Source organism: Aegilops tauschii, chromosome 1, assembly GCF_002575655.3.
Source record: "Aegilops tauschii subsp. strangulata cultivar AL8/78 chromosome 1, Aet v6.0, whole genome shotgun sequence".
NCBI lineage: Eukaryota > Viridiplantae > Streptophyta > Magnoliopsida > Poales > Poaceae > Aegilops > Aegilops tauschii.
In genome coordinates, this window is record NC_053035.3 from 463,679,694 (window position 1) to 463,703,102 (window position 23,409).

The 23,409-nt window shown below is 45.9% G+C and overlaps 1 protein-coding gene across 1 annotated transcript; it reads left to right on the forward strand.

The window, feature by feature from the left end:
* The first annotated feature begins 17,171 nt into the window (after window positions 1-17,171).
* On the forward strand, window positions 17,172-18,173 carry LOC141039124 (uncharacterized). The gene has a single exon (XM_073506431.1). The coding sequence runs from the start codon at window positions 17,172-17,174 to the stop codon at window positions 18,171-18,173; it is 1,002 nt and encodes a 333-aa protein (XP_073362532.1).
* The last annotated feature ends 5,236 nt before the right edge of the window (window positions 18,174-23,409 follow it).

Here is a 23,409-nt window from a genome sequence, read left to right on the forward strand (position 1 = left end):
ATTGTTGATGGTTAGTAAAACCACTAGTTTCTAGAAGGGCAAGGGCAAAAAGGATACTTCATGAAACAGCAAATCGTTTGCTGCTCTAGTGAAGAATCCCAAGGTTGAACCCAAACCCGAGACTAAGTGCTTCTGTAATGAGGGGAACGGTCACTGAAGCAGTACTACCCTAGATACTTGGTAGATGAGAAGGCGGGCAAGGTCGATAGAAGTATATTGGATATACATTATATGAATGTGTACTTTACTAGTACTCCTAGTAGCACCAGGGTATTAGATACCGGTTCGGTTGCTAAGTGTTAGTAACTCGAAATAAGAGCTGCGGAATAAATGGAGACTAGCTAAAGGTGAGATGACGATATGTGTTGGAAGTGTTTCCAAGGTTGATGTGATCAAGCATCGCATGCTCCCTCTACCATCGAGATTTGGTGTTTGCGTTGAGCATGATTGGATTATGTTTATCGCAATACGGTTACTCATTTAAGGAGAATAATGGTTACTCTGTTTATTTGAATAATACCTTCAATGGTCTTGCACCTAAAATGAATCTCGATCGCAGTGATACACATGATCATGCCAAAAGATATAAGATAGTAATGATAGTACCACATACTTGTGGCACTGCCACTTGAGTCATATTGGTATAGAACGCATGAAGAAGCTCCATGTAGATGGATCTTTGACTCGGTCGTTTTTGAAAAGATTGAGACATGCGAACCATGTCTATTGGTATATATGCATGAAGAAGCTCCATGCAGATGGATCGTTTGGACTCACTTGATTTTGAATCACTTGAGACATGCAAATCATACCACATGGGCAAGATGACTGAAAGGCCTCGTTTTCAGTAAGATGGAACAAGAGAGCAACTTATTGGAAGTAATACATTTTGATGTATGCAGTCCAATGAGTGCTGAGGCATGCAGTGGATATCGTTATGTTATTACTTCACAGATGATTTGAGTAGATGCTGAGTGTATTTACTTGATGAAACACAAGTCTGAATTATTGAAAGGTTCAAGTAATTTCAGAGTGAAGTTGGAGATCGTCGTGACAAGAAGGATAAAATGTCTATGATATGATCATAGAGATATCTGAGTTACGAGTTTGGCACACAGTTAAGACATTGTGGAAAGTGTTTCACGATTAATACCGCCTGGAACACCATAGTGTGATGGTGTGTCCGAACATCATAACTGCACCCTATTGGATATGGTACATACCATGATGTTTCTTATCAAATTACCACTATCGTTTATGGGTTAGGCATTAGAGACAACCGCATTCACTTTAAAAGGGGCACCACGCAATTCCGTTGAGACGACACCGTTTAGAGAAACCTGAGTTGTCGTTTCTTAAAAGTTTGGGGCCGCGATGCTTATGTGAAAAAGTTTCAGGCTGATAAGCTCGAACCCAAAGCGGATAAATACATCTTCATAGAAAACCCAAAACAGTTGGGTATACCTCCTATTTCAGATCTGGAAGCAAAAGTAATTGCTTCTAGAAACAGGTCCTTTCTCGAGGAAAAGTTTCTCTCGAAAGAATTGAGTGGGAGGATGGTGGAGACTTGATAAGGTTATTAAACCGTCACTTCAACTAGTGTGTAGCAGGGCACAGGAAGTTGTTCCTGTGGCACCTACACCAATTGAAGTGGAAGCTTATGATGGTGATCATGAAACTTCGGATCAAGTCACTACCAAACCTCGTAGGACGACGAGGATGCGTGCTACTTCAGAGTGGTACGTGATCCTGTCTTGAAAGTCATGTTGTTAGACAACAATGAACCTACGAGCTATGGAGAAGCGATGGTGGGCCCATATTCCGACAAATGGTTAGAAGCCATAAAATCCGAGAGGATCCATGTATGAAAACAAAGTATAGACTTTGAGAGTACTACTTGATGGTCGTAAGGCTGTTGAGGTAAATGGATCTTTAAGAAGAAGACGGACATGAACGGTAATGTTATCGTCTATGAAGCTCGACTTGTGGCAAAGAGTATTTCCACAAGTTCAAGGAGTTGACTACGATGAGATTTTCTCATCCGTAGCGGTGCTTAAGTCCGTCGGAATCATGTTAGCATTAGCTGCATTTGTGAAATCTGGCAGATGGATGTCAAATAAGTTTCCTTACCAGTTTTCGTAAGGAAAGGTTGTATGTGATACAATCAGAAAGTTTTTGTCGATCCTAAGGATGCTAAAAGGTATGCTAGCTCCAGCGATCCTTCCATGGATTAGAGCAAGCATCTCGGAGTCATAATATACACTTTGATGGAGTGATCAAAGTTTTTGGGTTTATACAAAGTTTGTTAGAAACTTGTATTTACAATAAAGTGAGTGGGAGCGCTACAACATTTCTGATAAGTATATGTGAATGACATATTGTTGATCCGAAATGATGTAAAATTTCTGGAAAGCATAAAGGGTTGTTTGAAAGGAGTTTTTCAAAGGAAGACCTGGATAAAAGCTACTTACATATTGGGCATCAAGATCTATAGAGATAGATCAAGACGCCCGATGATACTTTCAAAGAACGCACACCTTGACATGATTTTTAAAGAGTTCAAAATAGATCAGCAAAGAAGGAGTTCCTGGCTGTGTTACAAGGTGTGAGTATTGAGTAAGACTCAAGACCTGACCACAGCAGAAGAGAGAGAAAGGACGAAGGTCGTCCCCTATGCTTTAGACGTAGGCTCTACAGTATGCTATGCTGTGTACCGCACATGAAGTGTGCCTTGCCATGAGTTGGTCAAGGGGTACAATAGTGATCCGGGAATGGATCACATGACAGCGGTCGAACTTATCCTTAGTACCTAGTGGACTAAGGAATTTTCTCGATTATGGAGGTGAAAAAGGAGTTCGTCGTAAAGGGTTACGTCGATGCGAACTTTGACACTAATCTGGATGACTCTGAGTAGTAAACCGGATTCGTATAGTAGAGCAATTACTTGAAATGGCTCCAAGTAGCGTGTGGTAGCATCCACAAAGATGACATAGATATTCGTAAAGCACACACGAATCTGAAAGGTTCAGACCCGTTGACTAATAACCTCTCTCACAAGCATAACATGATCAAACCAGAACTCATTGAGTGTTAATCACATAGAGATGTGAACTAGATTGTTGACTCTAGTAAACTCTTGGGTGTTGGTCACATGGTGATGTGACCTGTCAGTGTTAATCACATGGTGATGTGAACTAGATTATTGACTCTAGTGCAAGTGGGAGACTGTTGGAAATATGCCCTAGAGGCAATAATAAATAGGTTATTATTATATTTCCTTGTTCATGATAATCGTTTATTATCCATGCTAGAATTGTATTGATAGGAAACTCAGATACATGTGTGGATACATAGACAACACCATGTCCCTAGTAAGCCTCTAGTTGACTAGCTCGTTGATCAATAGATGGTTACGGTTTCCTGACCATGGACATTGGATGTCGTTGATAACGGGATCACATCATTAGGAGAATGATGTGATGGACAAGACCCAATCCTAAGCCTAGCACAAGATCGTGTAGTTCGTTTGCTCAGAGCTTTTCTAATGTCAAGTATCACTTCCTTAGACCATGAGATTGTGCAACTCCCGGATACCGTAGGAATGCTTTGGGTGTGCCAAACGTCACAACGTAACTGGGTGGCTATAAAGGTGCACTACGGGTATCTCCGAAAGTGTCTGTTGGGTTGGCACGAATCGAGACTGGGATTTGTCACTCCGTGTAAACAGAGAGGTATCTATGGGCCCACTCGGTAGGACATCATCATTATGTGCACAATGTGACCAAGGAGTTGATCACGGGATGATGTGAGTTACGGAACGAGTAAAGAGACTTGCCGGTAACGAGATTGAACAAGGTATAGGGATACCGACGATCGAATCTCGGGCAAGTAACATACCGATGGACAAAGGGAATTGCATACGGGATTGATTGAATCCCCGACATCGTGGTTCATCCGATGAGATCATCGTGGAACATGTGGGAGCCAACATGGGTATCCAGATCCCGCTGTTGGTTATTGACCGGAGAACGTCTCGGTCATGTCTGCATGGTTCCCGAACCCGTAGGGTCTACACGCTTAAGGTTCGATGACGCTAGGGTTATAGGGAAAGTATGTACGTGGTTACCGAATGTTGTTCGGAGTCCCGGATGAGATCCCGGACGTCACGAGGAGTTCCGGAATGGTCCGGAGGTAAAGATTTATATATGGGAAGTCCTGTTTTGGTCACCGGAAAAGTTTCGGGTGAAATCGGTAATGTACCGGGACCACCGGGAGGGTCTCGGGGGTCCACCAAGTGGGGCCACCAGCCCCAGAAGGCTGCGTGGGCCAAGTGTGGGAGGGGACCAGCCCCAGGTGGGCTGGTGCGCCCCCCCCCCACCAAGGCCCAAGGCGCATGGGAGAGTGGGAGGGGGCAAACCCTAGGTCCAGATGGGCCTTAGGGCCCATCTAGTGGGGCGCCCCCCCTCTCCTCCCCTTGGTCGACCCCTTGATGGGATCTAGGGCTGGCCGCCTCCTCTTGGGGGTGGAAACCCTAAGGGGGGCGCAGCCCCCTCCCCCCTATATATAGTTGAGGTTTGGGCTGCCCAAGACACATGAGAACGTCTCCTTTTTGGCGCAGCCCTACCCCTCTTCCTCCTCCTCCTCTCCCGCGGTGCTTGGCGAAGCCCTGCGGGATTGCCATGCTCCTCCACCACCACCATGCCGTCGTGTTGCTGCTGGATGGAGTCTTCCCCAACCTCTCCCTCTCTCCTTGCTGGATCAAGGCGTGGGAGACGTCACCGGGCTGCACGTGTGTTGAACGCGGAGGCGCCGTTCTTTCGGTGCTTAGATCGGAATCAACCGCGATCTGAATCGCTACGAGTACGACTCCCTCATCCGCGTTCTTGCAACGCTTCCGCATCGCGATCTACAAGGGTATGTAGATTCACTCCCCTTCCGCTCGTTGCTAGATTACTCCATAGATTGATCTTGGTGATGTGTAGAAAATTTTGAATTTCTGCTACGTTCCCCAACACCTGGGTCATCGTCGATTTCTTCCCCAAAATCATAACGTAAGAAAGAAAGGCAAGCATTTCAACGGCAAGGAAGATCACCGGCCGAAGCCTGCGGAACGTACTGGTGCTGAGATATTTGATATGGTCAAGGATTTGAAAGTCATCTTTGGAAAGGGTCCTGGCGGACAATCAGTTCCGCGGGGAGTTGACGGGCACGCAGCCATGTGGAAGAAGAAATCTATATTTTGGGAGCTAGAATATTGGAAAGTCCTAGATGTCCGCTCTGCAATTGACGTGATGCATGTTACGAAGAATATTTGCGTGAACCTGCTAAGCTTCTTGGGCGTGTATGGGAAGACAAATGATACAAAGGAAGCACGGCAGGACCAGCAACTTTTGAAAGTCCCAGATGACCGGCATCCGGAATGGTTTCAAGGTCGTGCCAGCTACGCTCTTACCAAAGAAGGGAAGGTCATTTTTTTGAATGCCTGAGTAGTATGAAGGTCCCGTCTGGCTTCTCGTCGTATATAAAGGGAATAATAAACATGGCGGACAAAAAGTTCCTAAACCTGAAGTCTCACGACTGCCACGTAATTATGACGCAATTGCTTCCGATTGCTTTGAGGGGGCTCCTACCGAAAAATGTTCGAGTAGCCATTGTGAAGCTATGTGCATTCCTCAATGCAATCTCTCAGAAGGTAATCAATCCAGAAGATCTACCACGGTTACAGAACGATGTGGTCCAATGCCTTGTCAGTTTCGAGTTGGTGTTCCCACCATCCTTCTTCGATATTATGACGCACCTCCTGCTCCACCTAGTCGAAGAGATTTCCATTCTCGGTCCTGTATTTCTACACAGTATGTTCCCCTTTGAGAGGTTCATGGGAGTATTAAAGAAATATGTTCGTAACCGTGCTAGGCCAGAAGGAAGCATTGTCAAGGGCTATTGAAATGAGGAGGTAATTGAGTTCTGTATTGACTATGTTCCTGACCTTAAGCCGATTGGTATTCCTCAATCGCGGCACGAGGGGAGACTAAGTGGAAAAGGCACGATCGGAAGGAAATCAACGATATGTATGGACGGTCATTCTATGACTGAAGCACACCACACAGTTCTGCAAAATTCCAGCTTGGTGGCTCCGTACTTCGAGCAACACAAGAATATTTTACGCTCGGACAACCCGGGGAAGCCTGAATCCTGGATTAGAAAGGCCCACATGGAGACTTTCGGCAGTTGGTTGCGAAAACATTTAATGAATGACAATGATGTTGGAGATCAGCTGTACATGTTGGCCAAGACACCATCTTCGACTATAACGACTTTCCAAGGGTACGAGATAAATGGGAATACATTTTACACCATCGCCCAAGATAAAAAGAGCACCAACCAAAACAGTGGTGTCTGCTTTGATGCAGCAACCGAGAATGGGCAAAAGGTCACATATTATGGTTACATAGAGGAGATATGGGAACTTGACTATGGACCCTCCTTTAAGGTCCCTTTGTTCCGGTGCAAATGGTTCAAGCTAACAGGAGGTGGGGTAAAGGTGGACGAGCAATACGGAATGACAATGGTGGATTTCAACAATCTTGGTTACCTTGACGAACCATTCGTCCTTGCCAAAGATGTCGCTCAGGTTTTTTATTTGAAGGACATGAGTAGCAAACCGAGGAAAAAACGATCAGTACATCATGCGATGATCCAAAGCGCCACATTGTTCTTTCAGGGAAAAGAAACATCGTGGGAGTGGAGGACAAGACAGACATGTCAGAAGATTATAATATGTTTGGTGAAATTCCTCCCTTCAAAGTGAACACTGACCCAAGCATTAAGTTAAATGATGAGGATGCTCCATGGATACGGCACAATCGTAAGCAAGCAGGGACACAAGGGAAGAATTGATGTGTAATAATTTATTGTACCAAACTTTGTTGAATGGATCATGTGAATTAAAACGTACGATGGCGAATCCGGATGATTTGTATTTGGTCGATGAACTGAATGATGTATCAAACCTTTTGTCAAACCTTCAAGGGATCGAGGATGTAGAACAAAACAATCGGTATCGCCATCATACAGCCCTGCCGTGGCTACTGAGTGCATATATGCATACCAAATGCACGGCAGGACGTATGATGGCGAATCCGGATGATTTGTATTTGGTCGATGAACTGAATGATGTATCAAACCTTTTGTCAAACCTTCAAGGGATCGAGGATGTAGAACAAAACAATCGGTCTGAATTTTTAAAATGAATTAGTTTTATTTTTCTAGATTTTTTGATATATTATTTGTATTTTTAAGATTTTAAAATGAATTAGTTTTATTTTTTTTGAATTTTTTGATATATTATTTGTATTTTTAAGATTTTCAAATGAATTAGTTTTATTTTTTTGAATTTTTTGATATATTATTTGTATTTTTAAGATTTTCAAATGAATTAGTTTTATTTTTTTGAATTTTTTGATATATTATTTCTATTTTTAAGATTTTAAAATGAATTATTTTTATTTTTCTGAATTTTTTGATATATTATTTGTATTTTTAAGATTTTAAAATGAATTAGTTTTATTTTTTTGAATTTTTTGATATATTATTTCTATTTTTAAGATTTTAAAATGAATTAGTTTTATTTTTTTGAATTTTTTGATATATTATTTGTATTTTTAAGATTTTAAAATGAATTAGTTTTATTTTTCTGAATTTTTTGATATATTATTTGTATTTTTAAGATTTTAAAATGAATTAGTTTTATTTTTCTGAATTTTTTGATATATTATTTGTATTTTTAAGATTTTAAAATGAATTAGTTTTATTTTTCTGAATTTTTTGATATATTATTTGTATTTTTAAGATTTTAAAATGAAAAGTATTTGAAAAAGGACCTTTAGTCGCGGTTCGTGACACGAACCGCGACTAAAGGCTCTTTCCGCGCGGGAACGAAAACGGCGCGAAAGAACCTTTAGTCGCGGGTCGTGACACCAACCGCGACTAAAGGTACCCCTTTAGTCCCGGTTGGGGACACCAACCGCGACTAAAGGGTACCTTTAGTCGCGGTTGATGTCCCCAACCGGGACTAAAGGCTTGCCCTATATATTCTCCGCGGCCCTCGTCTTCTCCGCGCTAACCACCAAACGCATCCGGCCAGGACCTCGTCTTCTCCGCGGCGCCGCGCTCGTCTTCTCCGCGCCGCCCTCGTCTCCGGTAGGTGCCCGCTGCCGCCTGCCGTCCTCCTCGCGTGCCTAGAAGAAGAGGGGACCGCCGCCGTCGTCTTCTCGCCCGCCTTCTCGCCCGCCGCCGCCTGCCGTCCTCCTCGTCGCCGCGTACTGGATGCGCGCCTTGCCGTCCTCCGCCGCCCGCCGCCGCCTGCCGTCCTCCTCAAACAAAAACTTCTATGCAAATTAGTGCTCAATAAAAAACTGAAAAGGAAAAAGGAAAGGAAAGAGAGAGCAGAGAGGAAAAAGAAAAGGAAATTTATTTGGGAATAATTGTATAAATCATTAAATTTGAGCGGCGGCGGAGGAAAAAGAAAAGGAAAAAGAAAAGGAAAAACAAAATACTTGGCAGTGCTCAAACAAAAACTTCTATGCAAATTAGTGCTCAATAAAAAACTGAAAAGGAAAAAGAAAAGGAAAGAGAGAGCAGAGAGGAAAAAGAAAAGGAAAAAGAAAAGGAAATTTATTTGGTAATAATTGTATAAATTTGACCAAAAAACATCAATTTTATTTTTTAATAGCTCTTAATCATTCAACCGTCGCTGCTCCTCCTCTATGTCCCCTTAATCTTATTTTTTAATTCCTTTATACTTAATTAATTTTTACTACATGCAGGAGTGACATATGGCGGACGATAGAGCCGAGCCGCTTAGGGATCCGGAGGCTGAACGTTATTTAATGGGCATCATAAACAACGAGATTCCTTATATGCCGGGCTCAGAATACGAGCAAGAAGAGGATGTAGTCTCTTCTTTTCTGAACCTTGACGGTGGAACAGACATTGTCGATGATCAAGAAGGTGAAGGAACGGACATTGTCGACGGAGGTCAACCGTCAACAAACGACGATCTCGAATTGCAAGTAGCAACCACCTCCGGCGAGGTATATATATACATTGAGCCTCTCGTGATACAAACTTACTGAAATGTGAATACATATGTATTAACGCACGCGACTCTCTTTCTTTTTTTAGCCCTCGGCCGGATCGAGTACGACAAAGCGTGGCAAATCCAAGGTGATGAAAACAGGAGAAACATATACCATTGATTTTGTCAGTGAAACCGGCAAGCCCCTACAGCACACCTCAAAGTTTATCAACCAATGCGGAGTCGTTGTTAGAGACAACGTACCGATCACCGTCCAGGAATGGAAGGAGCCAAAGAAGGCACGTCTTGGTTTCAGTTTTATCGACAAGAGAACGAAAAAGGATTGCTGGAGAAAGCTTATGGAACATTTCATTCTACCTCCGGAATACAACAAAGTCGATGAATTCGGTAATGAGGTTCCGGGTGGACGTGAGAGGAGGAGGCTAGTTAAAGAGTTCGCTCTTCAGAAGATGGCCGAAGCATTCCGGAACTTCAAGAAAAATTTAACCCGTGACTATGTCAACAAGGGCAAGACTCCGGATTTCAATGGACAACATGAGAAACTGAAAGATGATTGGCCAGAATTTGTGAGGCAAAAGAAATCGGAGCATTTCAAGGAAATATCAAAAAAATAAGGATAATGCGAGTAAGAAAAAGTTCCATCATATTATGGGGCCAGGAGGATACCGCCTTTCGGAGCCTAAGTGGCAGAAGATGGAGGAGGACCTGAGGGTGCGAGGAATCCCTCTAGGTACAGAGGGATGGGACCCAAGGGCCAAAAGCTGGTAGTACGGGCATGGGGGATCGCTAGACCCGGAGACAAGGGTGTGTGTTCACCGGAAGAAAAAGTTTGCTCCCACCCAAGCCCTTATTGACGCAGTGACCCAAGCTCAAGAGGGCTTGATCAAGTTCAACAGAGAGAAAGACGCACTGACAACAGCCCTCGGGAATGATGAACACGGAGGACGTGTACGAGGCAAAGGCAGAATTCCGTGGAAAGTAGGGTTTTCCCAGGACAATGACCCGTACTGTTACAGAAGCCGTAAGAGAAAGACGGACCGGGATGCAGATCTTTTGGCGAAGTTTGAATCGGAACTCCATGAGTTGAAGCAGACCGTGCATGAACTAGTAAAAGAAAAATCGGCTGCAGGGCCGCATGAAGATCATAAAGCGGATCGCGGAAGCCAGCAGCGGAGAAGCAGCGTGGCTTCCACGGATGCCCCTCCTGGTGCTAATGCACTGACGATCGAGATTCATGCACCGGAGCCTCACTACCCCGTGGATGATGTAAAGGAGATGAAAGAATGTGATCTGCATTATCCGTGGGGAACGTTTCCACGAAGGTAGCTACCGGCAGTGCTTTACCCTGTACACCTGGAGCACTCCACCACAACAACCCCATTGCATATGGCTATGCTCGTGTCACGGTGGAAGACATAGTCCAAGAGTTTGAGGACCTGGAGATTGACAAAGCTACACCCGAAGGGGAGAGAAGACTTGGAGATGTCAAGCGCCAGATCATTCTATGGAAAAAGAAGTACATAGTGTTTCCAGGCGAGGCGCCAAGGCTAACAAGTCCACCCCCCTCCGATGGTGGTGGTGGTGGTGGTGGAGGTGGTGGTGGTCGTGGTGGTTCACCTACACCTCCTTCACGCCATTCGACGCCGTCCCCCGATCCACAACCTCCGGCGGGTAAGCAGCCGCCGCCCCCCAATCCTCCTCCGGCGGGTACGACGCCCCCCAATCCACCTCCGGCGAAGAAGCAGAAGCAGGCGGACAGCAAGGAAACCCGCTCCTGGACTATTAACCCGGACCCTTATGTACCTAAGACCACAAGGGTACCGGAGCCATCACTGAAGCCTCTCCTCCCAAGGCCTTGGGAACTTAGTGAAGCTGAAACCAAATTGGCCGCGTCTGCTCATTATGAGAAATGGAAGGCGGATATGAAGGCGATAAAAGAGCCTGAGCCCAAGCAAGTATTCACTGAGAAGCAAAAGAAGTGGGCTAAGGATTTTTTGACGACACCGTCCCAAGCCGAGCTGAATATGCCTGACGACTATGGACATGAACTTCGTAGGCAAGCAAAAATATTGAAGGAGGAGAAAGAAGAAAGTAAAAAAAGCAGGAAACAAGTTGACCAGCTCGGGATGCAGAATAAACAATCGACCCCCCCGCTCATAGTGAAAGCCGGTCCGGAAGACGGCCCCGAGATCGTAGCAGCTGCGGCAGCACTTGGATTGACTGTAGCGAGTGCCATGAAACAAGCGTCCGAGATGGGTTTGACTCTTCGTGCCTCGTTAGGCCTTGAGGATGCGCCAGTATGTGAGATAGCATTACAATATGTGCGGAATGGGCCTCTCGTCGAGCCTGCGCGGGAAAAGAGTCTACCACCACAAATGCGAAATCTGCTACGTTGGTACAAGCATTTCATAACATGGGCCGACAAAGAATATGTTTATGCGGATGTTACAGAGGAGCATCACACCAAACGGTACTCTGTACAAGTTCATATGAGTGAATTGTTCCAGCTGTTCAATCTGCGCGAGCTCGACAAATCTATCCTGAGTTGCTACATTCTGTAAGTGATTTATTTCTACCTCATCTCGTTCTTCATTGCCTGCACTATATATATATATATTGTCCTAACTATATTGTTGCGTACGCTATTATGCAGATTGAAGATTTGGGAATGCAAAATAAGAAACATATCGTTAATGGACATGTGTTACAAAATCACCCCGAAGACGTGGAGAAAGACTTGTACAAGTTTCTTAGAAAGCATCAACTCAAAAGTCATATTCTATTCCCTTACCATTTTGGGTGAGTGTTTCTCTCTTGTGCCCATTCTCTTTTGTTTACTCCATGCATGGTATGTCTAATCAATGAGTTATGCATGAATGTGCATGTAACGTGTCCGCAGGTTCCACTGGATTCTGCTAAATATTGAACTTCACACCTCCAGAGTTCTAATCATGGACTCTATGGATTCGGATTCAAAGCGTTGGGCCGACATGAGAAAAATGCTGCAAAAGTAATTATTTTCAATCATTTGAGCTCTATATCGATCGGTCTCTTTCGTTCATTTCCTAATATCAAGTAACTAATAACTCCCTTGTTCATTTAATTTTCTTTTCCCTGTAGGGTTTGGAGACGGTTCTCAGAAGAAATTGTCGGTGAATTCAAACATGAGCTAGATTTTAGAAGGTTAGTTAATGTGGATAAGCAGCCACCGGGGACCAATCTATGTGGATACTATGTTTGTGAGAACATCCGGAGACACACCTCTGAGCGGAAGGCATCGGATAGCGTGCGGAAGGCGACGGATAACTTGCGGAGGAGGCTTAGTCCAGAAGCTCGCTTCCGACCAATTCAAGATGAATTAGCAGGATTTTTCATGAGGGAAGTCATCAATCCTAAAGGAGAACACTATACCGAGGACGAAGAAATTTATATGCATACCCGAGATTGAAACTTGTTCGAAGTTGTATATGGTCATCCATCCTAATTGTGTATGGAAGCTTGCTCGAAGTTGTATATGGTCACCCGAGATTGAATATATATTATATATTCCTCTTGAATTCTTCTTGTTTGAAATTTCATATGCATGTATATAGTAGCGTAGAATATGTGTACTGAAACTTCATCAAAATTAAAATAAAACACAAAATAAAATATAAAAGAAATAAAACACTACAAATTAAAAAGAAACTAGGTTTAGGGGGGCTAAAACCCTAAACCTGCGGAGGAGGCCTTTAGTCCCGGTTAGCCACGAGAACCGGGACTAAAGGTCCTCCGCCCCGACGGACTCCTGGCGCCCACGTGGACGGGCCTTTAGTCGCGGTTCGTAAGAGGCGCGACTAAAGGGGGGGCCTTTAGTCGCGCATATTTAGTCCCGGTTGCACAGCCGGGATTAATGGCCTTTGCGAACCGGGACTAAAGGCATATTTTCTACTAGTGCATGCCAATCACAGCGTGGCAAAAATTCGTATTTTGACCCTTTAGATGTACTCCAGGAGTAGTTTTGCAGGATCTAACCCCGGTTGAAAAAAATAGTGATCTAACCCTTTTTCCTACTGCCAGGGCCCATGGCGATAGGGTTGAACATGCTATTACCGTGGCCACCGACGGTAGCCCACTCATCCACGTCAGCCTCCCCAAACGGCTCCCGTCTCCTGTTGTCGACCCTACCGCCAAAGGCCCTGGTTGTAGGTGCCTGAACCGTTATAGACCCGCGGGGACGGCTCGTGGAGCCCACCCACGAACCCAACCCCCATCTTCTTTACCCCTGCCGCCGCCGCAAGAACAAAGAGGAGAAGCCCTCTCTCATCCCCTCCACTCCCCCCTCTGACCTTCTTCGTTTGTCCACCGTTTTATGGATCGGGATGGCTCTGGAACGAGAAAAGTAAGCTCTCTCAATCCCTCCAATTAGTTTTAGTTAAGAAGTTTTCTATTCAACGCGTTATTTGGCACAAGATGAACCCTATTTCATCTAGTAGATTTTGATTTTTGTTGTTTTTAGGTTTGTTTAGTTAGGAGTAGTATGATGTTTGAGGTAGTTGACTATGATAGAAGCCTATTTTATATAGTTGATGCACCCTAGTGCATGTTAATATTTTTTTGAATTATTAATCGATGCTTGATGTGGTTAAATATGTTTGAATATGATTGATGCAGTGATGTGGTTGAATATGATTTGTTAACTAGTTTGAAGATGAACCTAGTTTTTTTTACAATAAGATGTGGTTGATTTTTTTACAATGGTTGAATATGATATGATTGATGTTAGTTGAATGGTTGAATATGATTGGTTAATGTGATATGATGGATTGAATGGATTGATTAGCTAGTTTGAAGATGAACCCTAGTTCATGATTATAGTATATTTTTTACAGTTGCTGAAAATGATATGATTGATGTTAGTTGAATAGTTTAATATGATATGATGATTATATGTTGATAACTAGATGTTGTTGTTTCAGGAGGGCCCCTGGTCTGGCGGTCAACACTAATTACACTATGCTTGACCCGGCATTCGATAACGGTCATCGCACCCGTTACATCGAGAACGGAGTGGCAAATAACAATGATCAACGTCTTGCATCAAAATTTTGGCTTCCCAAAAGTTTGTTACTAACTATTTTCGTGTGCACATTGACAGATGCTTCCACCATTACGTATGAGGGGCCACACCAAGGTCTCTGAGATGAAGTGCGACAACCACTACGAGCCGTATTACAGGAGAGTCGGGCTATTGGGTTTCGTGCTCCAGTTCAAGCGTGTGCCGCCGACGCTTTTTCACACGGCTCTCACAGCGTTGGTGGACCGTTGGCGGCCCGAGACGCACTCTTTCCACCTCCCATGTGGTGAGATGACGGTGACCCTCAAGGACTTCGACATGATCAACGCCCTAGTGATCCAGGGCCAGGCTCTCATTGGGCGTGTGGAGAGGAAGAACTGGTCAGACAAGGTTAACGCCCTCATTGGCGACTGCCCTCCCATGAAGAACAAACGAACGTCCGGTGTTGTCTTATTGCTACCTTTTTTACTATGTTTAAACCTATTTCATATGTTGAACTTATTGGATATGGCCATTTGCTATCTATAATGTGTGAGTGAGGTCATCATATTTTCATATGCTGTTGTTGTGTGTTTATCTATTGCACTGTGCAAAGTCATATTTTAAATTCAAATGGTCAAGTTCTTGTACAAAATTAAGTGAGAAAGGACCCTACCGCCAGGAACCATGGCGGTAGGATCTCACACTTTACTGACATGCCCCATGACAGTAGGGTGTGAGAACCTACCGCAAAAAAACCAGTTTCGCTTGCAGAGTTATGTCGCGCCTGCCACACCCTACCACCGTGGGGAGTGGCGGTAGGATGTGATAACTTACCGCAAAAAGAGGCTCGTTTTCTGTTACAGCAGCCTGGCGCCCACGCAGACCCTACCGCTGAAGGGTGTGGTGGTAGCTTTAGGTACCCTACCGCCGTCTACCCTGGCGGTAGGGCAGCTGGGACACGTCAGCCCACAAATGGCTGGTTGACGGGGGTTGTCGTTAACCTACCGCCAGAAGGGTCAGATCTAAAAAAACCAGGGTCAAATCATGCAAAACGGGGGTTGACGGTGGTAGCTTTAGGTACCCTACCCACCTGAAGTCGTTCGGTGGCGATGCGATGGTGCCCGCGCAGGTTTCCGGAGGTCAGATCGAGCCGGCGGAAGAGTTTGATCACACCAGCAACTGGGATGAGAGGGAAAGTGTGGGGCTGGATGGTCCGGAAGTCAGTATTGGCGGCGAGGTGAACCTAGATGATGATGTTGTTGTGGAAGAGGAACCTGCAGTGGAGCCGGTGGCGGCGCCGCCGCGGTGGAGATTGCTCGGCCGTTACGTCAGCATCGGGCGGCCAGACGTCGACGACATGACGGAACACTTCAGCGAGGTCTGGAAGGTACGAACAGGTCTCAATATTGCAAGGATTAAGAACAATTGGTATGCGGTGACCTTCTTCTCCGAGGGAGATTACAACTTTGTAGCAAGAGGAGGACCTTGGATTTTCAAGGGAAACGCACTCATTGTTGGCCCGTTCAAGGAAGGAGAGCAGCCTTCTGAGGCTGTACTGAATTCAGTTCCGATCTAGGCCCGTGTATACAACGTTCCGTGGGGAAAGCAGACTATTGCGTATGGCGAATTTCTTGCAGGCTTGTTGGGTACCGTCATGGAGGTGGATGCTGAGGCTGATGGGAGCAGGGTTCGCGAGTTCTTGCGCATCCGTGTGGACCTGCCACTTGGCCGCCGGCTCCAGACCAAAATTACCATTGGCAAGGACCCGGCGAAACAAGTTATCTACCCACTCCGGTACGAGAGGGTGCCCCACTACTGCTTCTGGTGTGGATTCATAGGCCACGATGGCAACCAGTGCGAGAAGAAAAGGTTGGGTGTTCTGACCCGAGCATATGATGAAGGGTTGCGGTGCTCTCCGTATAGAAAGTTTGAGAATAGATCAGCGTTTGTGGCGCCCGGAACCCAGCCTGCAGCAAGACGGGGGCTGAACTTTGCTAGTAATGCGCCCTCTGAGGTTCTTGGAAAGCCAAGAGAGAGGCGTAGAGGGAAGGGAAATCAAGAGCAGCAGCAAACACCAGAGATACCAGTACGGGTTGATGCTCACGACGGTTTTGGCGAGCACATCAGCTCTGACGGACACAACGTGGACACGGACCTTTCTGATCGTGTTTTAGCTATGCGTGTACACTTGGCTGGGCAGAGAGCTAAGGTCAGCAGAATCCGCATGGTGCGGGCATCATCTGAACCTCCAGAGTTCGTCTTCCTTGGAGGTAGAATACCTGCGCCCCTGCCACTTTCAGTACGCCCACCTAGGAGTGAGGCGAGCCACAGCAGCAACCTTGGGAGCAAGGATATGATCCCGGCCATGCGTAACCTTCATGACACCTTGGATTTCTCATCTGCTGAATCCAATCAATACATGCAAGAGGCTGATTCTGTTCTGGGGAAGAGATTTTCACGTGGGCAAGCGTTCGACGACCTGAATCCCAACCAGGGAGCTATGGTGGTGCATGCAAAGAGGGGCGTTGGCAACAAGCATAAACGAGGGAAGATTCAGCAGAGTGGCAAAGGCAAGAACCAAGATGTGGAGAAGATGGACTCGGACAGCATGGATGGAGTGGAGGCAACTGGCCTTGGGGCCGCCGGTAAACTGACGGGGTCGGGTGCGCCGCCCCGTCAGGAGCAATGAATTGGCTAAGTTGGAACTGCCGGGGGGCAGGGAATCCTTCGACAGTTCGTGATCTCGAGTCTCTTGTTATGACGCATTCCCCAAGTCTTGTTTTCTTGTGTGAGACTAGGCAGAATAAAAATAAGATGTATCGTTTGCGTAATAGGTTAGGGCTTTCTGGTTTTGAAGGAGTCAGTAGTAATTGTCGTAGTGGCGGCCTAGCACTATTCTGGCATGAGTCTATGTATGTCGATGTGCAAGAAGCAAATGAAAGATTGATTGATGTGTATTTGCGTGTGTCCCCGGACAAGCCATTATGGAGAGCTACATTTGTTTATGGCGAACCGAGAGTAGAAAATAGACACATGATGTGGGATAAGCTCAAAGGTCTGCATGCTCAGAGCGCTCTTCCATGGGTGATTATCGGTGACTTCAATGAGGCTATGTGGGATTTTGAGCATCAATCGAAAACTCCGAGACCTGCTAGTCAAATGATTAATTTTCGGGATGCACTTGAAGCTTGTGGCCTCACTGATCTTGGTTTTTCAGGGCACCCCTTCACATATGATAATAGGCGGAGTGGCCGGGCGAACGTCCAAGTTCGGCTGGATAGAGCGGTGGCGTCCAATGACTGGAGAGACATGTTTATGCAAGCTGCGGTGGCACACCTTGTGTCGCCGGCGTCGGACCATAGTCCGCTGCTCCTCAAGTTCTCGCTGGAACAGGACAGGCGGCCTTGCAGCAGCCGCCGGTACGAGTTGATGTGGGAGAGATCACCGGCTTTAGAGGCCATTATCGCAAACTCTTGGTCAAGCAAAGGTACGAAGAGGAACCTGGGAGATGTAAGGGAGGCCCTTGCTACTGTTATGGCTGATCTACACACTTGGAGTAATAAAACTTTTGGCAATGTTACACGGGAGCTAGAGAAGTCACGTACTAGGCTTGAGGAACTCACCAATATGAATGCAGACCGAGCTGAAATAAGACTGGAGATGGACAAGACGGATGAGCTGTTATACAGGGAGGAAATGTTGTGGCTCCAGAGATCTCGGATTGATTGGCTAAAGGAAGGGGATCGTAACACCAACGTGTTCCACAGGAAGGCAGTTTGGCGAGCGAGGAAGAATAAAATCCAAGGGCTGGCGGATGAGGCGGGTGTTATGCTCACCGATCAGGCCACCATGCTACAGATGGCAAAATGTTATTTTCGCAATTTATTCACAGCTGACCCAATGTTGGAGCCACATGATGTGTTACAGCTTATACAGCCCAAGGTGTCCGCGGAGATGAACAATAATCTATGCAAGGAATTTACCGATGAGGAGATTTCTAATGCAATGTTCCAGATAGGTGTTGGAAATATGCCCTAGAGGCAATAATAAAATGGTTATTATTATATTTCCTTGTTCATGATAATTGTCTATTGTTCATGCTATAATTGTGTTATCCGGAAATCGTAATACATGTGTGAATACATAGACCACAACATGTCCCTAGTGAGCCTCTAGTTGACTAGCTCGTTGATCAACAGATAGTCATGGTTTCCTGACTATGGACATTGGATGTCATTGATAACGGGATCACATCATTAGGAGAATGATGTGATGGACAAGACCCAATCCTAAGCATAGCACAAAAGATCGTGTAGTTCGTTTGCTAGAGCTTTTCCAAATGTCAAGTATCATTTCCTTAGACCATGAGATTGTGCAACTCCCGGATACCGTAGGAGTGCTTTGGGTGTGCCAAACGTCACAACGTAACTGGGTGACTATAAAGGTGCACTACGGGTATCTCCGAAAGTATCTGTTGGGTTGGCACGAATCGAGACTGGGATTTGTCACTCCGTATGACGGAGAGGTATCTCTGGGCCCACTCGGTAATGCATCATCATAATGAGCTCAATGTGACCAAGTGTTTGGTCACGGGATCATGCATTACGGTACGAGTAAAGTGACTTGCCGGTAACGAGATTGAACAAGGTATTGGGATACCGACGATCGAATCTCGGGCAAGTAACGTACCGATTGACAAAGGGAATTGTATACGGGATTGATTGAATCCTCGACATCGTGGTTCATCCGATGAGATCATCGTGGAACATGTGGGAGCCAACATGGGTATCCAGATCCCGCTGTTGGTTATTGACCGGAGAGTCGTCTCGGTCATGTCTGCATGTCTCCCGAACCCGTAGGGTCTACACACTTAAGGTTCGGTGACGCTAGGGTTGTAGAGATATTAGTATGCGGAAATCCGAAAGTTGTTCGGAGTCCCGGATGAGATCCCGGACGTCACGAGGAGTTCCGGAATGGTCCGGAGGTGAAGAATTATATATAGGAAGTCAGGTTTCGGCCACCGGGAAAGTTTCGGGGGTCACCGGTATTGTACCGGGACCACCGGAAGGGTCCCGGGGGTCCACCGGGTGGGGCCACCCATCCCGGAGGGCCCCATGGGCTGAAGTGGGGAAGGGAACCAGCCCTGGTGGGCTGGTGCGCCCCCCTTGGGCCTCCCCTGCGCCTAGGGTTGGAAACCCTAGGGGTGGGGGGCGCCCCACTTGGCTTGGGGGGCAAGCCACCCCCTTGGCCGCCGCCCCCCTTGGAGATGGGATCTCCTAGGGCCGGCGCCCCCCAGGGGCCCTATATAAAGGGGGGAGGGAGGGCAGCCGGACCACAGCCCCTGGCGCCTCCCTCTCCCTCCCGTGACACCTCTCCCTCTCGCTGAGCTTGGCGAAGCCCTGCCGAGATCCCCGCTACTTCCACCACCACGCCGTCGTGCTGCTGGATCTCCATCAACCTCTCCTCCCCCCTTGCTGGATCAAGAAGGAGGAGACGTCTTCCCAACCGTACGTGTGTTGAACGTGGAGGTGCCGTCCGTTCGGCGCTTGGTCATCGGTGATTTGGATCACGACGAGTACGACTCCATCAACCCCGTTCACTTGAACGCTTCCGCTCGCGATCTACAAGGGTATGTAGATGCACTCCTCTCTCTCGTTGCTAGATGACTCCATAGATTGATCTTGGTGATGCGTAGAAAATTTTAAATTTCTGCTAGGTTCCCCAACAATGGTATCAGAGCCAGGCCTATGCGTAGTTTCTATGCACGAGTAGAACACAAACTTTTTGTGGGCGTAGATGTTGTCAATTTTCTTGCCACTACTAGTCTTATCTTGTTTCGGCGGCATTGTGGGATGAAGCGGCCCGGACCGACCTTACACGTACGCTTACGTGAGACAGGTTCCACCGACTGACATGCACTAGTTGCATAAGGTGGCTAGCGGGTGTCTGTCTCTCCCACTTTAGTCGGAATGGATTCGATGAAAAGGGTCCTTATGAAGGGTAAATAGAAATTGGCATATCACGTTGTGGTTTTACGTAGGTAAGAAACGTTCTTGCTAGAAACCTATAGAAGCCACGTAAAAACATGCAACAACAATTAGAGGACGTCTAACTTGTTTTTGCAGCATATGCCTTGTGATGTGATATGGCCAAAAGGATGTGATGAATGAGATATATGTGATGTATGAGATTGATCATGTTCTTGTAATAGGAATCACGACTTGCATGTCGATGCGTATGACAACTGGCAGGAGCCATAGGAGTTGTCTTTATTTTTTTTGTATGACCTGCGAGTCATTGAATAACGCCATGTAAATTACTTTACTTTATTGCTAAACACGTTAGCCATAAAAGTAGAAGTAATCGTTGGCGTGACAACTTCATGAAGACACGATGATGGAGATCATGGTGTCATGCCGGTGACGAAGATGATCATGGCGCCCCGAAGATGGAGATCAAAAGGAGCAAAACGATATTGGCCATATCATGTCACTATTTGATTGCATGTGATGTTTATCATGTTTTACATCTTATTTTCTTAGAATGACGGTAGCTTAAATAAGATGATCCCTCGCAATAATTTCAAGAAAGTGTTCCCCCTAATTGTGCACCGTTGCGAAGGTTTGTTGTTTCGAAGCACCATGTGATGATCGGGTGTGATAGATTCTAACGTTCGAATACAACGGGTGTAAGCCAGATTTACACACGCAATACACTTAGGTTGACTTGACGAGCCTAGCATGTACAGACATGGCCTCGGAACACGGAAGACCGAAAGGTCGAGCATGAGTCGTATAGAAGATACGATCAACATGAAGATGTTCACCGATGTTGACTAGTCCGTCTCACGTGATGATCGGACACGGCCTAGTTGACTCGGATCGTGTTTCACTTAGATGACTAGAGAGATGTCTATCTGAGTGGGAGTTCATTGAATAATTTGATTAGATGAACTTAATTATCATGAACTTAGTCTAAAATCTTTACAATATGTCTTGTAGATCAAATGGCCCACGTTGCCCTCAACTTCAACGCGTTCCTAGAGAAAACCAAGCTGAAAGATGATGGCAGCAACTATACGGACTGGGTCCGGAACCTGAGGATCATCCTCATAGATGCCAAGAAAGATTATGTCCTAGAAGCACCGCTATGTGAAGCACCCATCCCAGAGAACCAAGACGTTATGAACGCTTGGCAGTCACATGCTGATGATTACTCCCTCGTTCAGTGCGGCATGCTTTACAGCTTAGAACCGGGGCTCCAAAAGCGTTTTGAGCAACACGGAGCATATGAGATGTTCGAAGAGCTGAAAATGGTTTTCCAAGATCATGCCCGGGTCGGGAGATATGAAGTCTCCGACAAATTCTTCAGTTGTAAGATGGAGGAAAACAGTTCTGTCAGTGAGCACATACTCAAAATGTCTGGGTTACACAACCGCTTGACTCAGCTGGGAGTTAATCTCTCGGATGACGCGGTCATTGACAGAATCCTTCAGTCGCTTCCACCAAGCTACAAGAGCTTTGTGATGAACTTCAATATGCAGGGGATGGAAAAGACCATTCCTGAGGTATATTCAATGCTGAAATCAGCAGAGGTGGAGATCAGAAAGGAACATCAAGTGTTGATGGTGAATAAAACCACTAAGTTCAAGAAAGGCAAGGGTAAGAAGAACTTCAAGAAGGACAGCAAGGGAGTTGCCGCGCCCGGTAAGCCAGTTGCCGGGAAGAAGCCAAAGAATGGACCCAAGCCTGAGACTGAGTGCTTTTATTGCAAGGGAAGTGGTCACTGGAAGCGGAACTGCCCCAAATACTTAGCGGACAAGAAGGCCGGCAACACCAAAGGTATATGTGATATACATGTAATTGATGTGTACCTTACCAGTACTCATAGTAGTTCCTGGGTATTTGATACCGGTGCGGTTGCTCATATTTGTAACTCAAAACAGGAGCTGCGGAATAAGCGGAGACTGGCGAAGGACGAGGTGACGATGCGCGTCGGGAATGGTTCCAAGGTCGATGTGATCGCCATCGGCACGCTACCTCTACATTTACCTACGGGATTAGTTTTAAACCTCAATAATTGTTATTTAGTGCCAGCTTTGAGCATGAACATTGTATCTGGATCTCGTTTAATGCGAGATCCGTGCTTTTATCCGAGGCGCTGCCTGCGACTCTGCTTGGGAGAAGAGGGCTGAACTGCAAACTTTCGTGTTCAGAGCATTGCATTGTCTAAGGGAGTAGGGTGAGTAAGCTGCGCCTACCAAGCTAAGCTTTCGTCGAAAAGGCGTCACTGCTTCCTTTTCGGCGCCCGCCCTTTATTTAGATGTTGGGGCAAGGCAAGCCCAAGGAAAGTCTAGGTTGGCGCTCCATCTCGGTAAATCCGAGAATAATGGTTGTTCTATTTATATGAGAGATATGTTTTATGGTCATGCCCCGCTGGTCAATGTTTTATTCTTAATGAATCTCGAACGTGATGTTACACATATTCATAGTGTGAATACCAAAAGATGTAAAGTTGATAACGATAGTCCCACATACTTGTGGCACTGCCGCCTTGGTCACATTGGTGTCAAGCGCATGAAGAAGCTCCATGCTGATGGACTTTTAGAGTCTCTCGATTATGAATCATTTGACACATGCGAACCATGCCTCATGGGCAAAATGACCAAGACTCCATTCTCTGGAACAATGGAGCGAGCAACCAACTTATTAGAAATCATACATACTGATGTGTGCGGTCCAATGAGTGTTGAGGCTCGCGGAGGCTATCGTTATGTTCTCACTCTCACTGATGACTTGAGTAGATATGGGTATGTCTACCTAATGAAACACAAGTCTGAGACCTTTGAAAAGTTTAAGGAATTTCAGAGTGAGGTTGAGAATCAACGTGACAGGAAAATAAAGTTTTTACGATCAGATCGTGGAGGGGAATATCCGAGTCACGAATTTGGCACACACTTAAGGAAATGTGGAATAGTTTCACAACTCACGCCGCCTGGAACACCTCAGCGAAATGGTGTGTCCGAACGTCGTAATCGGACTCTATTGGATATGGTGCGATCTATGATGTCTCTTACCGATCTACCGCTCTCATTTTGGGGCTATGCTTTAGAGACTGCTCCATTCACTTTAAATAGGGCTCCGTCGAAATCCATTGAGACAACACCGTATGAATTATGGTTTGGGAAGAAACCTAAGCTGTCGTTTCTAAAAGTTTGGGGATGCGATGCTTATGTCAAGAAACTTCAACCTGAAAAGCTCGAACCCAAGTCGGA